At 44.7% G+C, this 13,955-nt stretch overlaps 2 protein-coding genes across 2 annotated transcripts in view; one reads left to right on the top strand and one right to left on the bottom strand.

Annotated features, from left to right (window-relative positions):
* Positions 1-13,955, top strand: part of si:dkey-193c22.1 (uncharacterized protein LOC567837 homolog) — a 56,356-nt gene that overhangs the window by 28,680 nt on the left and 13,721 nt on the right. The gene's annotated exons all lie outside the window — the stretch shown is intronic.
* The window catches only part of cspg4ba (chondroitin sulfate proteoglycan 4ba), a 35,975-nt gene that overhangs the window by 16,711 nt on the left and 5,309 nt on the right, over positions 1-13,955 (bottom strand). The window contains exons 3-7 of the mRNA XM_063017486.1: positions 9,986-13,570; positions 8,688-9,161; positions 6,718-6,894; positions 3,177-3,375; positions 279-410 (exon numbers count right to left, since the gene is read on the bottom strand). Of these exons, the coding sequence (XP_062873556.1) occupies positions 279-410; positions 3,177-3,375; positions 6,718-6,894; positions 8,688-9,161; positions 9,986-13,570 (4,567 nt within the window). The remainder of the gene's footprint in view (positions 1-278; positions 411-3,176; positions 3,376-6,717; positions 6,895-8,687; positions 9,162-9,985; positions 13,571-13,955) is intronic.

A 13,955-nucleotide genomic window follows, 5' to 3' on the forward strand; every position in this document is an offset into this window, starting at 1 on the left:
GAAGCATATTTTCTTTATTTAATTGATTTCTTGCGCCTGTTTGCATTTGTTGTGGTTGTAACCATATAGTAATGTGATACCAGATGTTACCTTAAAACCCTGTTAAATGTCCCAGAAAGACCAACCAGATGTTTTTTATATTGTTTTCCAACAACGAAGTGTGTGTGTGTGTGCAGCTGTTTTGAACATAGTCGCGCTTGAGTAATGTCAGTGCCAATGTGTGCAATACTGAAACGCAATAGATTAAATGGATTACCCTGGTAATCTAGCATGTTTACCTGGGAACACCTTAAGCGGGCCGCTCCTTTCCAGACGCAGAACCAGGGCACGAGCCGTGACGCTGAATATCTGCCTCGGAGCGAAGTTTACACCGTCGTTTACCTGGAAGCTGAAGCCTCCTGCTGTGGCTCCTGCAGAACACAATTATGCCCATATTATCATCACCCGTAAAGCAGCCTGACTGGAACGGTACCACTGGGACGCATCAAAATTGACGATGAGCTTTTTATTATTGCCAAGTGCTCTGGCGGGTAGGATTAATATCGAGCTTTCTGGCAACCAAGAACAATTAAGGAAGGGGGAGAAGGCGCCCAGATGGCACACTGAGTTCCGAGTTCGAATCTCAGCTCTGCTACTGGTAGCAAGCATTATTGACATTATAGCACCAGACATATTGGAGGCTATTCTTACGGTCACTGAGAAGTTGTATATCCAGTGTCTGGCTTCAAGTTGGGGTCTGAAGAAGTGTTTAGTATTAAAGCTTATACCTCTACTTTCTCTAGTATAAGTCACCTGTGTGTGAGAGACTGCGACTCAGTATCCCCCTATAGAGGGAGCACTTTGTAGTTCTACAATTACTGACTGTAGTCCATCTGTTTCTCTGCATGCTTTGTTAGGCCCCTTTCACCCTGTTCTTCAATGGTCAGGACTCTCCCAGGACCACTATAGAACAGGTATTATTTAGGTGGTGGGTCATTCTCAGCACTGCACGGACACTGACATGGTGGTGGTGTGACCTCACTGTCACTGCTGGACTGAGAATAGTCCACCAACCAACAGCGTCCTGTGACCACTGATTAAGATCTAGAAGATGACCAACTCGAACAGCAGCAATAGATGAGCGATCGTCTCTGACTTTACATCTACAACGTGGACCAACTAGGTAGGAGTGTCTAATAAAGTGGACAGTGAGTGGACACAGTGTCTAAAAACTCCAGCAGCGCTGCTGAATCTGATCCAGTCATACCAGCACAACACACACTAACACACCACCACCATTAATCGTCAGTGTCAAAGCATGCAGAGACAAAGCATGCAGAGAAACAGATGGACTACAGTCAGTAATTGTAGAACTACAAAGTGCTTCTATATGAAATGGACAGTGAGTGTAGAAACAAGGAGGTGGTTTTAATGTTATGGCTGATCAGTGTATAATGAATCAATCCGCATGTCATGTATGTGATTTCACATACGCTACAGTGGTGTTCAAAAAAATAGCAGTCCAACACCATTAACTTGATAAATCAATGTTTTTAGTAGAAATGCTATTTCTACAAAGCAAAAAATTTACTTGAAAGTGTAGTAGAGTATTGAAACCAAAACAAACCCAACAATTAGGACATGCATGCCGCTCATTCTGAGTAATTGAAGCATTGATTGAAAGGGGGTTGTTCAAAATAATAGCAGTGAGGAGTTCAATTGGTGAAGTCATTCATTCTGCAGAAGAATGGGTGTCAATTTTGGCCCTTATTTAAGGTAGGAGGGGGGCAAATGTTGCACAGGTTGGTCATAGCGCATTTCCTTCTGAAATACTGGGTAAAATGGGTTGTTCCAGACATTGTTCTGATGAACAGCGTACTTTGATTAAAAAGTTGATTGTAGAGGGAAAAAACATACAGAGAAGTGTAGCAATGATAGGCTGCTCAGCTAAAATGATCTCAAATGCCTTAAAGTGACAACCAAAACCTGAAAGATGCAGAAGGAAGCGTGGAACTACTGTTTGAATGGATCAAAGAATAGCCAGAATGGCAACGGTTCAGCCAGTGATCACCACCAGAAAGATCAAGGAACATCTGAAGTTACCAGTGAGTACAGAAGATGATTAAGTGAAGCCAATTTACCAGCAAGAACTCCTTGCAAAGTCCCGTTGTTAAGAAAAAGACACGTCCTGAATGGGTTCAAATTTACCAAAGAACACATTGACTGGTCCAAAGAGAAATGGCTCAACATTTTGTGGACTGGTGAAAGCAAAATTGTTCTTTTTGGGTCAAGTGGCCATAGACAGTATGTCAGACGACCCCCAAGCACTGAATTCAAGCCAAAGTTCACTGTGAAGACAGTAAAGCATGGTGGTACAAAACTATGATATGAGGATGTTTTTCATACCATGGTGTTACACCTATTTATCGCATACAAGGGATCATGGATCAGTTTAAATATATCAGAATACTTGAGCAGATCATGTTGCCCTATGTCGAAGAAGAAATGTCCTTAAAATGGGTGTTTTAACATGACAATGACCCAAAACATCTTGGTTACAGACAAACAAGATTAAGGTAATAGAGTGGCCAGCCCAATCCCCTGACTTCAATCCCAGAGAGAACTTGTGGGCTGAAATCTGAAACGCGTTTTTTTGAGGCAAAACCCCAAATTGCAGAAGAACTGTGGAATGTAGTCTGATCATCCTGGACTGGATACCTGTTCAGAGGTGCCAGAAGTTGGTCGACTCCATGCAACACAGATCTCGGAAACAATCGTTATGCCACTAAATATTAGTTCAGTAATTTAAAGTAAAGTGAAACCTCAAACATTTTCAGTTTATAGATAAATTTTTTGAGTTTTTAAAGAAAAATGCTGGCACTGCTATTATTTTGAACAGCCTAATATTCATTTTTCTTAACTTTCTGTAAAGGATGAACACAAACTGGCTAAATGTTGTTAATGTTTTGATTCAGAATTAAAAGTGTAGTATTTTCAGTGCATTTGCATTTATGGAAATAAAAGTTATTATAATGATTTTGTGCTTTATTCACTTTTTTAAAATCACTGCTATTTTTTTGAACACTACTGTATATGACCAAAAGTATTTGGACACCTGACCATGAGCTTGGTGGACCATAAAGTCCAAAAATTCAACGGGGCTGAGGTCAGGGCTGTCAGATGGTCGATCATCTTACCATTGTGCACAAACAGTAGCTCTCCGTGGTCAATGTGAGTCTGCGTAAAGTTCATAATGGGTCTACTGGGAGCACTCTTCAGAGCCAGGTGACCGTTACTGGGTTGAGTGATGATGTAGTGTAGATCTTCTGGACTGGTATCGTCATCTTTTGCCTTCAAGTCCTCTGTAGTGACTTCTGTCATAGAGTCAACCCAGACCTGGACGAATGAAAAGAACATCATGGACATGTACAAAGGTAAACTGGTCGAATTTTTAGTGTACACTGTATGGCCAAAAGTATTTGGACACCTGGTTGAGAAGGTATCTCGCAAGACTTAACAGCCATAACATTAAAACCACCTCCTTGTTTCTACACTCACTGTCCATTTCATATAGAAGCACTTTGTAGTTCTACAATTACTGACTGTAGTCCATCTGTTTCTCTGCATGCTTTGTTAGCCCCCTTTCTTGCTGTTCTTCAATGGTCAGGACCCCCACAGGACCACCACAGAGCAGGTATTATTTAGGTGGTGGGTCATTCTCAGCACTGAACTGACACTGACATGGTGGTGGCGTGTTAGTGTGTGTTGTGCTGGTATGTGCTGATGGAGTTTTTAAACACCTCACTGTCACTGCTGGACTGAGAATAGTCCACCAACCAAAAATATCAACTCAAACAGCAGCAATAGATGAGCGATCGTCTCTGACTTTACATCTACAAGGTGGACCAACTAGGTAGGAGTGTCTAATAGAGTGGACAGTGACTGGATACAGCTGTGTCTTATTCACTCACACCAGCACCGTGTCAGTGTCACTACAGTGCTGAGAATGATTCACAACCTAAATAATACCTGCTCTCTAGTGGTCCTGTGGGGGTCCTGACCATTGAAGAACAGGGTGAAACAGATGGACTACAGTCAGTAATTGTAGAAAATGAAAAGCTATTGCTATGCAGGTAATATGAGTACTTCAATATGCATTGTTTTTGTTGGGAAAAATTAGATCACAGTCTATTAAAGCAGCCGTGTGGATCTAATCATCACATCTGCGACATCTGGGTGAAAAACTACTCAGCCTGGAAACTTCATGGCTTCGTATCTTGCTGATGCAAGCACAGACTAAGATAGAAAAGGATGTGCGATTTCAACACTTCCAGAATAAGATCGAGTCAGCTCACTTGAATATCGGTCAGCATGAGAAATGGTAAAAGAATTCGACTATTTCGAATGAAAGCTTTGCTCAGCTGTTTTAATGGCTGATGTCTTGGTGACTCAGTGGGGGTTAAAAGTCTAGGTTAGCGTTACAGCCGAGGTGACGGGAAACGTTATGTGACTAAGATATCTGACATTCAGGTGGTACCAAAGACAAGTGCTACAGTGATTTCCAGCACAAAACTTAACACTTATGTGTTAAAATAGGCACAGGCACATGCACATAACGTAACTCAAAATTCCAGCCTCATGACACACACGCTGGTAAGACAGACCAAACCGTCCTGGTTTAGGGAAGTTACAACATCCTGCAGACTTGACTCATAGTCAGTCATACTCAGTTGTCTTTGGATTTATTTATATTCTATTAATGCATTGTGGTCTGATATACACTATATTGCCAAAAGTATTCACTCACCCATACAAAATCATTGAATTCAGGTGTTTATATCACTTCCATGGCCACAGGTGTATAAAACCAAGCACCTAGGCATGCAGACTGCTTCTACAAACATCAAAGATCACGGGCATTCAGATTAAGCTTGCGCCCTTGGCCTTTACAAGCTGAAATTCCTCCTGATTCCTTGAATGGTTTAATGATATTATGCACTGTAGAGGGAGAACAAGCAAATCCCTTCCAATCTTTCTTTCAGGTTCGTTGTTTTTAAACATTTCAATCATTTTCTCACACATTTGTGGACAAACCGGAGATCCTCTGATCATCTTTGCTCATCAAAGACTCCAAAACCATGATCACAATGACCTGTTTGGAATCGCATCATTTAGTTTTTTCACCTCATTACTAGCCTTAAATTGCCCTCCGTCCCAACTTTTTTTGGGATGTGTTGCAGGCCTGAAATGCAGGAATGGATGTTTATTAACAAATGAAATGAAGAAATATGTTGGGTTTACACTGTCTGCAATCAAGTCAAAGTAAGTTAAAGGAACACTGCATGTTTATTTTATTTGCATTTTCCACACAGTCCTAACTTTTTCTGATTTGGGGTTGTACTTTAAATATGATGAGTAGAACATGTTATTTTATTGAATTATATCAATTAGGGATTTAATTGTGTGTGCTGTAGACACTATCCTGACTGCCCACTGTCGTGCCCTCATGTTGGTGTCTGATGTCTTATGGAAGTGGCCCTAAAATTGGTGCAGTGCGCCCTCTTGTGGATACTTATGGATGTCAGTGTCACTGCAGTGCTGAGAATGATCCACCACCTAAATAAATAATACCTACTCTGTGGGGGTCCTGACCATTGAAGAATAGCATGAAAGGGAGCTAACAAGTCATGCAGAGAAACAGATGGACTACAGTCAGTAATTGTAGAACTACAAAGTGCTTCTATATGGTAAGTGGAGCTGATAAAATGGACGGTGAGTGTAGAAACAAGGAGGTGGTTTTCATGTTATGGCTGATCTGCGTAGTTGCTGTTTGTGTGACTTTCTAGCACACCGATCCTTTCCTTTTAATTTTGACTGGCCGTTAGCCTTCAGGAATCCAAATCATCTGGACACGGAAGCGTAATGGATCTTCAGATTGCTTCCAAAATTAGTCTATACTTAGAGCTTCACTTTGTTCTTGGGCATAGTGGACCAAAACAGAAATATGGCACTATGACCACGAGCTTGTCGGACATCCCAATTCAAAAACAAATGGTATTAAAAATGAGTGACAGGATGAGACTTGCATGTCTGTGGGAATTTGTGCCCATACAGTCAAAAGAGGATTTGTATTTGTATTTCACTGGGCACTGATGTTGGTCTAGAAAGTCTCAATCGATGTTCCGGTTTATTCCAAAGCTGTTCAGTCAGTAATCTGTGCGGGCCACTGTGCAGGAGTTTCTTCAAACTGAAAAGGAAAGGGTTGGAACAGGAAAGGCCCTTCCCTAAACTGTTACTGCATGGTTGGAATAATGTAATTGCCATTATAGAATTGATTTATTACACCTGTTAGCAACTGTACTGGCTAAAACATATACTTTCAAATATTAGAAACGGTGTGCCAATACTTTTGTCCACATAGTGTGCCAAAACAAGCCTTCTGTTTGGGTCTTCAGGTAGGTGGTCCTAATATTTTGACTAATCAGTGTACATCAAAGTGTACACGTGACAAAGTTTAATGTCCAGACTGTGGCCTTTGAGACAAAAGAAACCCTAGTGGCCTGCACAGGGCCATAACCTCAACCCATTTGGATGAGCTGGAATGTACACTGTGACCCAGGCCTTCTCTATAACTAGAGACGCTATAACTAGGTGTCTAAAACATTTGGCCATATAGTGGACAAAATTGGTTCTGAAAACAGGTATAAAAGGAAAAGCATGGATTTATAGTCCACCCACCTTGAGCACTTTGTTGGCTGTAATAACCGGAGGTTCATCGTTCACCGGTGTGATCTGGACGTACACCGTCCTGGGCGTGCTGTGTTTACGGATGTCCGTGGCGTTGGCTGTGATGGTGAAGCAGTCCTCCAACGTCTCGGAGTTGTCGTGGACGTAGTAGATGAACTCCTGCTCCACCTTTATCAACGTAAAAAGCAATAGTGTCATTTAGTGATGGATGTCCCAAGTACAGTGGGTGAGGTCTCTAAGATGTTCGGTGAAGGTAAAGTCTGGGCTCTGGTGAAGGCCACTGGAGTTCCTTTCAGTACAGGTGGCAAAAAAACATCTAAACTTGATGAATAGAAAGAGGAGTCCGCATACTTTTGGAACTACGTTGTGAGAAAGAAATAAACCAGTTATTTGTGACGTCGATCCTAAACACAAGTCCCACTTATGAGCACATTCTGCCCAAATAGTACATGGGCAATGGTATTAATGACTTGAGGGTGTTAACATGGTGTGAACGTCTATAGGAATTTGTCTCTATTTGTTCAAAAGAGCATTTGTGAGGTCGATCCAGGCCTGATCCAGTTCATCCCAAAATTGAATTCAATCCCATAATTTCGGAGACTCATCAACTCATCAGACCACTTCTTCTTGGATCCTGCTTTATGCTGGACCAGAAAGGGCCTTCCCTTAAACGTTGCCATGAAATTGAAGGCATGTAAAACTCCTAATCATTGGGAAGGGTCACTACTTACTTTTGGCCAATGAATCAATGTCTACAAGGCATCTGCACGGACCTGATTGGCTAATTTCGGAGACTCATCAACTCATCAAAGCACTTCTTCTTGGATCTTGCTTTATGCTGGACCAGAAAGGGCCTTCCCTAAAACGTTGCCAAGAAATTGAAGTCATGTAAGCCTGTAAGCGAATCATGTACCTAAAACTCCTAATCATTGGTAAGGGTGACTATATACTTTTGGCCAATGAACCAATGTCTGCAAGGCATCTGCAGGGACCTGGAGACTCATCAACTCATCAGACCACTTCTTCTTGGATCCTGCTTTATACTGGTCCAGAAAGGGCCTTCCCTAAAACGTTGCCATGAAATTGAAGGCATGTAAAACTCCTAATCATTGGGAAGGATGACTACACATTTTTGGCCGATGAACCAACGTCTACAAGGTGTCTGCACTGGACTTGATTGGCTAATTTTGGAGACTCATCAACTCATCAAAGCACTTCTTCTTGGATCCTGCTTTATGCTGGACCAGAAAGGGCCTTCCCTAAAACGTTGCCATGAAATTTAAGGCATGTAGGCCTGTAAGCGAATCATGTACCCAAAACTCCTAATCATTGGGAAGGGTGACTACATACTTTTGGCCAGTGAACCAATGTCTGCAAGGCGTCTGCACGGACCTGGGGACTCATCAACTCATCAGACCACTTCTTCTTGGATCCTGCTTTATACTGGTCCAGAAAGGGCCTTCCCTAAAACGTTGCCATGAAATTGAAGGCATGTAAAACTCCTAATCATTGGGAAGGGTGACTACTTACTTTTGGCCAATGAATCAATGTCTACAAGGCGTCTGCACGGACCTGATTGGCTAATTTTGGAGACTCATCAGCTCATCAAAGCACTTCTTCTTGGATCTTGCTTTATGCTGGACCAGAAAGGGCCTTCCCTAAAATGTTGCCATGAAATTAAAGGCATATATACTTTTGGCCAATATACCAAAGTCTGCAAGGCGTCTGCACGGACCTGTTTGGCTAATTTCGTAGGGGGAAAAGAAAGGGGATGGGTCTATTGGGGGGCGCACTTGTCAGTGCACTCTAAGCGCAGGTCCCAAGCCGGGGTAGAAATAGGAGGGTTGCATCTAGAAGGGTATTCGATGTAAAAGCGGTGCCAAGTCTGGTATGCGGACCAGATCCGTTGTGGCGACGCCTAAATATGGGAGCTGCCCGAAACAGTTCCGCTTGAGTCTTACCTGTTTTCTGGTGAAGTAGGTGGTGGGGGTCCCTGGGAAACGAGAGTTCTCGATGCGCCCGTGCTTTGGTCCCTCGGACACGTAGTACACAAACTGGACCCCGGAGAAGTGCTGGTTGGTAACTCTGATGATCTTCTCCGTGAGCGCCTTGGACGCGCCTTCTTTCAGGGTAATATTGGACACCCGGACAGGTATGAAGCGAGGGACGACGTCCACCGATAAAACGATGTCACTGACTTCTGCCACCCCATTACTGGCCTCCAAGACGAAGGAGTCGTTCAGGCGGTCGGGCGTTGACTGGACGTACTGGACGTTACCAGCGTTGACGTTGTGTTGTGTGAAGGTTTTTAGGGGTTCCTCTTTGGTTCCTTGGAACTGGTCTTTACCGTCAACAAAAGCACGCAGGTATCCATACGCGGGGGCCGTTTTGACGGTGAAAATTATTTCCGAGGGTGGATTAGCTTCATGAATGACCTGGAAAATAAAGATCAAGGTCTTTATTTGGCAAACAAAATAGAGGAACTAGCATAGGAACATATCTGCGGTGGACTGCTGGAGTGTGTGGGGTTCGAATCCCAGTCTGGGCTTACACATACAGAAAGTGCAAGTGGCGAAAACTGTGCCAAATCAACCGAATATATAATATAATGCTAATATATGCTAACTGCTAATACATGCTATTTTAGATTAGTGTGAGTTTTCAGTATCTGAATACCCATCTGCTTCATTATGGAGTGTCAGATTGCTAAGACCTACCATCTAACTGTGGGCAAACTGTTAGCATTGGTCATTTATAGAAACAAGTAAGATATAACTGCTAATATATGCTAACTGCTAATATATGCTATTTTAGATTATCTGAATATCCATTTGCTTTACTATGGAGTGTCAGATTGCTAAGACTTACCATCTAACTGTGGGCAAACTGTTAGCATTGGTCATTTAAAGAAAGAAGCAGGAACTAAATGCTAAATGCTAATATATGCTAACTGCTAATATATGCTATTTTACGTTAGCGTGAGTTTTCAGTATCTGAGTATCCATCTGCTTCACTATAGAATGTCAATTTGCTAAGACCTACCATCTACATCTACTGTGAGCACACTGTTAGCATTGGCCATTTATAGAAACAAGAAGGAACTAACTGCTAACTGTTAATATATGCTAACTGCTAATATGCTATTTTACATAAGCGTGAGTTTTCAGTATCTGAATATCCATCTGCTTCACTATGGAGTGTTAATTTGCTTAGACCTACCAGCTAACTGTGCTAATATATGCTAACTGCTAGGGGTTACCTCAAGTTTGCTACGTTCAATCTTCACAGGCTTCCCTTCCTCCACCACGAGGGTTTTGTTGTGACGTATGACCGGCGGCCTTTGGTGGCTTTCCAAATAGACTTTGACACTGATTCTGGCATCCACACGTAACCCTTTCGCTTCGACTGTGACGTTAAAAAAGTCTGCTAAGTTCTCGCTGTTGTCATGGTGATACAACAGCGACGCACTTTTCAGTTCACGCTGCGTAAAGGATTCGATTTTCTTATCTTCCAAATATAACTGACCATGTTTCGGAGCTTCCTGTATCTTGAATGCGATTTCGCCGTCATCCCTGACATCTAAATTTGTATCAATGCTAAAATTAGCATTGCTAAACGTCCTAGCCTGGCCTTTCTGAACCAACAGGCCTGTATTATCGGCGACCCTCAGGTACGGATCCTGGGCGCTGATGTCCAGCAGCGAGGAGACGTAGTGCTTGCCGTCGGAAACAAAGAGCACGAAGCGTCCGGAGCTGGCGCCGCGATGGACGAACAGGACTCGCTTCTGTTCCAGGTCCTCCTGGCGGAACTGGTACAGCCTGTGAGAGGTGTCGTTCACCAGAACCAGATCGCCCAAGGGGATACCGCGACGGGTGTACACCAGCTGCCCGTCTCTGAAGTCCGAATCGGGGTCGTGGTAGCACAGGTCGTCCAGGGTGAGCAACCTCTGACCGTCTTTGACGACGTGGAAGACTCTGTCCACGACGCGGACCGGCTTCTCGTCGTTTACCAGCCGGATAGAGATGTTGAACCTCCCTTCCTTGGTGCCGACGTCATCCCCGTTCGAAGTGGGATTCGACACTGGACTTGTAGATGCCAGAAATACAAAGTGATCTTCGGTTGTTTCGCTGTCATCGTGAACGTATATGAGGCGATTTTCTACGATGTCCTGATTGGTGAAGGACAGCAGGTTGTCGTAGTGTTTAGTCGAGTTGGATAGGTTGATTCGGGTTAGCTTGCCGTGTTCTGGACCCTCGATGACCGTATAGTAGATGTCCTTAGTGCTCAGAGTCTCGGCAAACAGTTGTTCCTTGGTGATGAGCTTGCTCTCCCCTTCGGAAAAGGAAAGCCCAAGGTTCTTCACGAAGACGCTATTGACGTCAGCCTTGATACTTATCCGAAAGACGTGACTGGTTGAGCAAGCGTGTTTGCTGAACACTTGAAATTCAAAATTGTCGCTCGTGTCTTTGTAGGGTCTGTCGAGTAACCGATATTCGACCTTCTTATCCGTGACGTCCTTTTGACTGAACGTTGCATCGTCGACTAGCTCTAACTCGCCGTCGTTAAGTAAAAGTCTTCCTTTCTTCGGGGAAGACAGAATTCGGAAGTGAATCTCATCCTCGCTTAAAGTCACTCCTCGCGCTCTTGCGTAGAGATGCTGGGAATCGACCGTTACCCTTCTGAGTTTGTCCATTTCGAGAACTTTGTTTCTCTCCAGGGTGTACCTTATCCATTTGATTTTTACCGGAAACGCGAGTTCCAGTGCGGATTCGCTTTTGCCTCCGACTGTGACTTTACACCTGAAATCGTCCGTAACGTCACCCGTCTGGACGTCCTTGAAGGTGCTGACGTACCTCAAGCGCTCCCTCTCTAAGAGTCTTTGAGAGAACGCGTCCGTAACCGTCCACTCTCCGTCCTCATCGAGCGTCTGCACCTCGCCGAACTTCGGCGCCTCTAAGACGTCGTAACGGATGTCCACGGCTTGTCTTATGGCATTCGTCTGGATCGCTAATTGTGCGTTGGTAATCAGAACCGCCTCTCCTTGCGTGACCTCAGATCCGGTGTTGTTTGAGATACTGTACGTCAATCTGACAGCCATAATTCTTAGCACTACCGTGTTGCTGAGCTTGTCTCCGTCGCTGACTCTGAACACAATTCTGGAGTTCCTTACACCAGCGTGGGCGTAGTTGATCTTCCCGGCTTCCAGGTCGGAGTGAGAGAAGGAGGTTATCGCTCGACCGGGATTTTCTTCAGCTTCCAGAAACCCAGCGTCGGCATTGAGGTTCCCCAAGACGGAGTAGACCAAGTCCGTGAGGTTGCTGTCAACGTCTGAGGCTTTCAAGACGTCAACGCTTAGCGGTTTCCTCGAGTTCTCGATAAGAACGAAGAGATTCCCCTCCGGTAGGCTCAGCTCAGGAGCATCGTTCGTCGGGGTCACCGTGACGTTAAATCGATACAGCTTTTCCGCCTTGAGATAGCTCGGCTTCTCTTTCCTGCTGTCGGAGAACACGGAGAACATGAAGTGGTCACGTGGGTCTTCGGAACCCCCGTGGACGTACACCACCCTGCCATGCCAGAGATCCAGCAAGCTGAAGGTGTTCTCCTCCTGCTCCTGGTTCACGTCGATCCGAAGCTGACCGTGCACGGGCTGCTCTCGAATCCTGAACACGATCTGCGACTGGCGGATACCGAGCTTCTTGAAGTCCAGGTTTACTTTGATATGTTTGGACTCTAACGATGCGCGGCCGCCTTCTTGAACGACAAGGTTCCTGAGGTGCAGGAAATTCTGTCCGTGCTTCTTGACCAAACCCTTTTCGAGAGTAGATGTATCCACAGGTGGGATGGCAGTGACTGGGCCGGAGAAGGTCCGAGGCAAGGTGGTCGGACTTATAGTGGTAAAGATTTCGGGTTCTTCGTCCGATTCGCAGCCAACCGAGACGTCTTTGGTCACTACGGCATTAGGGAGACCAGTTTTGATCCCGCCAACCTTGATATCTCTGAAGCATCCTTTGAAGGAGCCGCCTTTGATGCGCTTCCCGGAAACCGACGACAGGCCGGCATTTTTAACGTCAGTGCGAGTAGCGTCGTCAACACCACCCAAAAAAAGCGAACCTTTTAGCTGCAGGGATTTTGATCTTGATCCGATGCTGGCCCTCACCGTGTCTTTATCTACGCTTAGCTGCAAGCTTTTCGCGGTGAAGTAAAGCTTAACGTAGTGCCACTTCTTATCGCTGATCAAAGTTAAAGAGCGCACCTCCGTATGTACGCCGTCTTTACCCACTACGGCGACCATAAAACCTTCTCGAATCTCCACAGCGACGAAGTCCCCCTGTCGAGCCGAGTTATACATAACGATCCCCTCTCGAGATGCGGTATGCACAGCGCATTCCAGAGTCCACTCCGTCTGCGCAGACCAACCCGGAAGGGAGACGTACGCCCTAGAGCTGAAAAAACTAACGGCGTCGTCTTCGTTAGCCAAGAACTGCGGGCTGCACCCCAGGGAGACCTCGTGGACGCTTTTTAAACCAGGGTAGGGCCTGAGCGATGACAGAAGGTTGTGCTGGTTGAACGTCACGTCATCCAGACAACCGCGGAAGCCAGAAAGACCATTAGGGAGATAGAGTTTATCCAGACCTCCCGTCCCGCCGACGTACAAGCCGTCTGTAATGACGAGCTCTTGTTTCGGGCCCGGAAGTGTCTCGCTGGTGTGAAAATGCTTGTCCAGGGTTAAACTGACATCGTGGCCTTCGTGGATGAGGTCTACCGTGTGCCAGGCCAAGTCGTTTAAAGGGTTTCCACTGTCTGAGTGCAGGATTTGCTCTCCAGAGCTGATGTCCAGTTTTGCCTGCAGGTGGACATAAGGTCACTGTTAGAAAAGTCAATATACATTACATTATTATATACAATATATATATATACACTGATCAGCCAGAACATTAAAACCACCTCCTTGTTTCTACACTCACTGTTCATTTTATCAGCTCCACTTACCACATAGAAGCACTTTGTAGTTCTACAATTACTGACTGTAGTCCATCTGTTTCGCTACATACTTTTTTAACCTGCTTTCACCCTGTTCTTCAATGGTCAGGACCCCCACATGACCACTACAGAGCAGGTATTATTTAGGTGGTGGATCATTTAGGTGGTGACACTGACATGGTGGTGGTGTGTTAGTGTGTGTTGTGCTGGTATGAATTTTTTTAATACCGTGTCCAGTCACTGTCCAC

The sequence above is a fragment of the Trichomycterus rosablanca genome, chromosome 21, assembly GCF_030014385.1.
Source record: "Trichomycterus rosablanca isolate fTriRos1 chromosome 21, fTriRos1.hap1, whole genome shotgun sequence".
Taxonomy (NCBI): domain Eukaryota; kingdom Metazoa; phylum Chordata; class Actinopteri; order Siluriformes; family Trichomycteridae; genus Trichomycterus; species Trichomycterus rosablanca.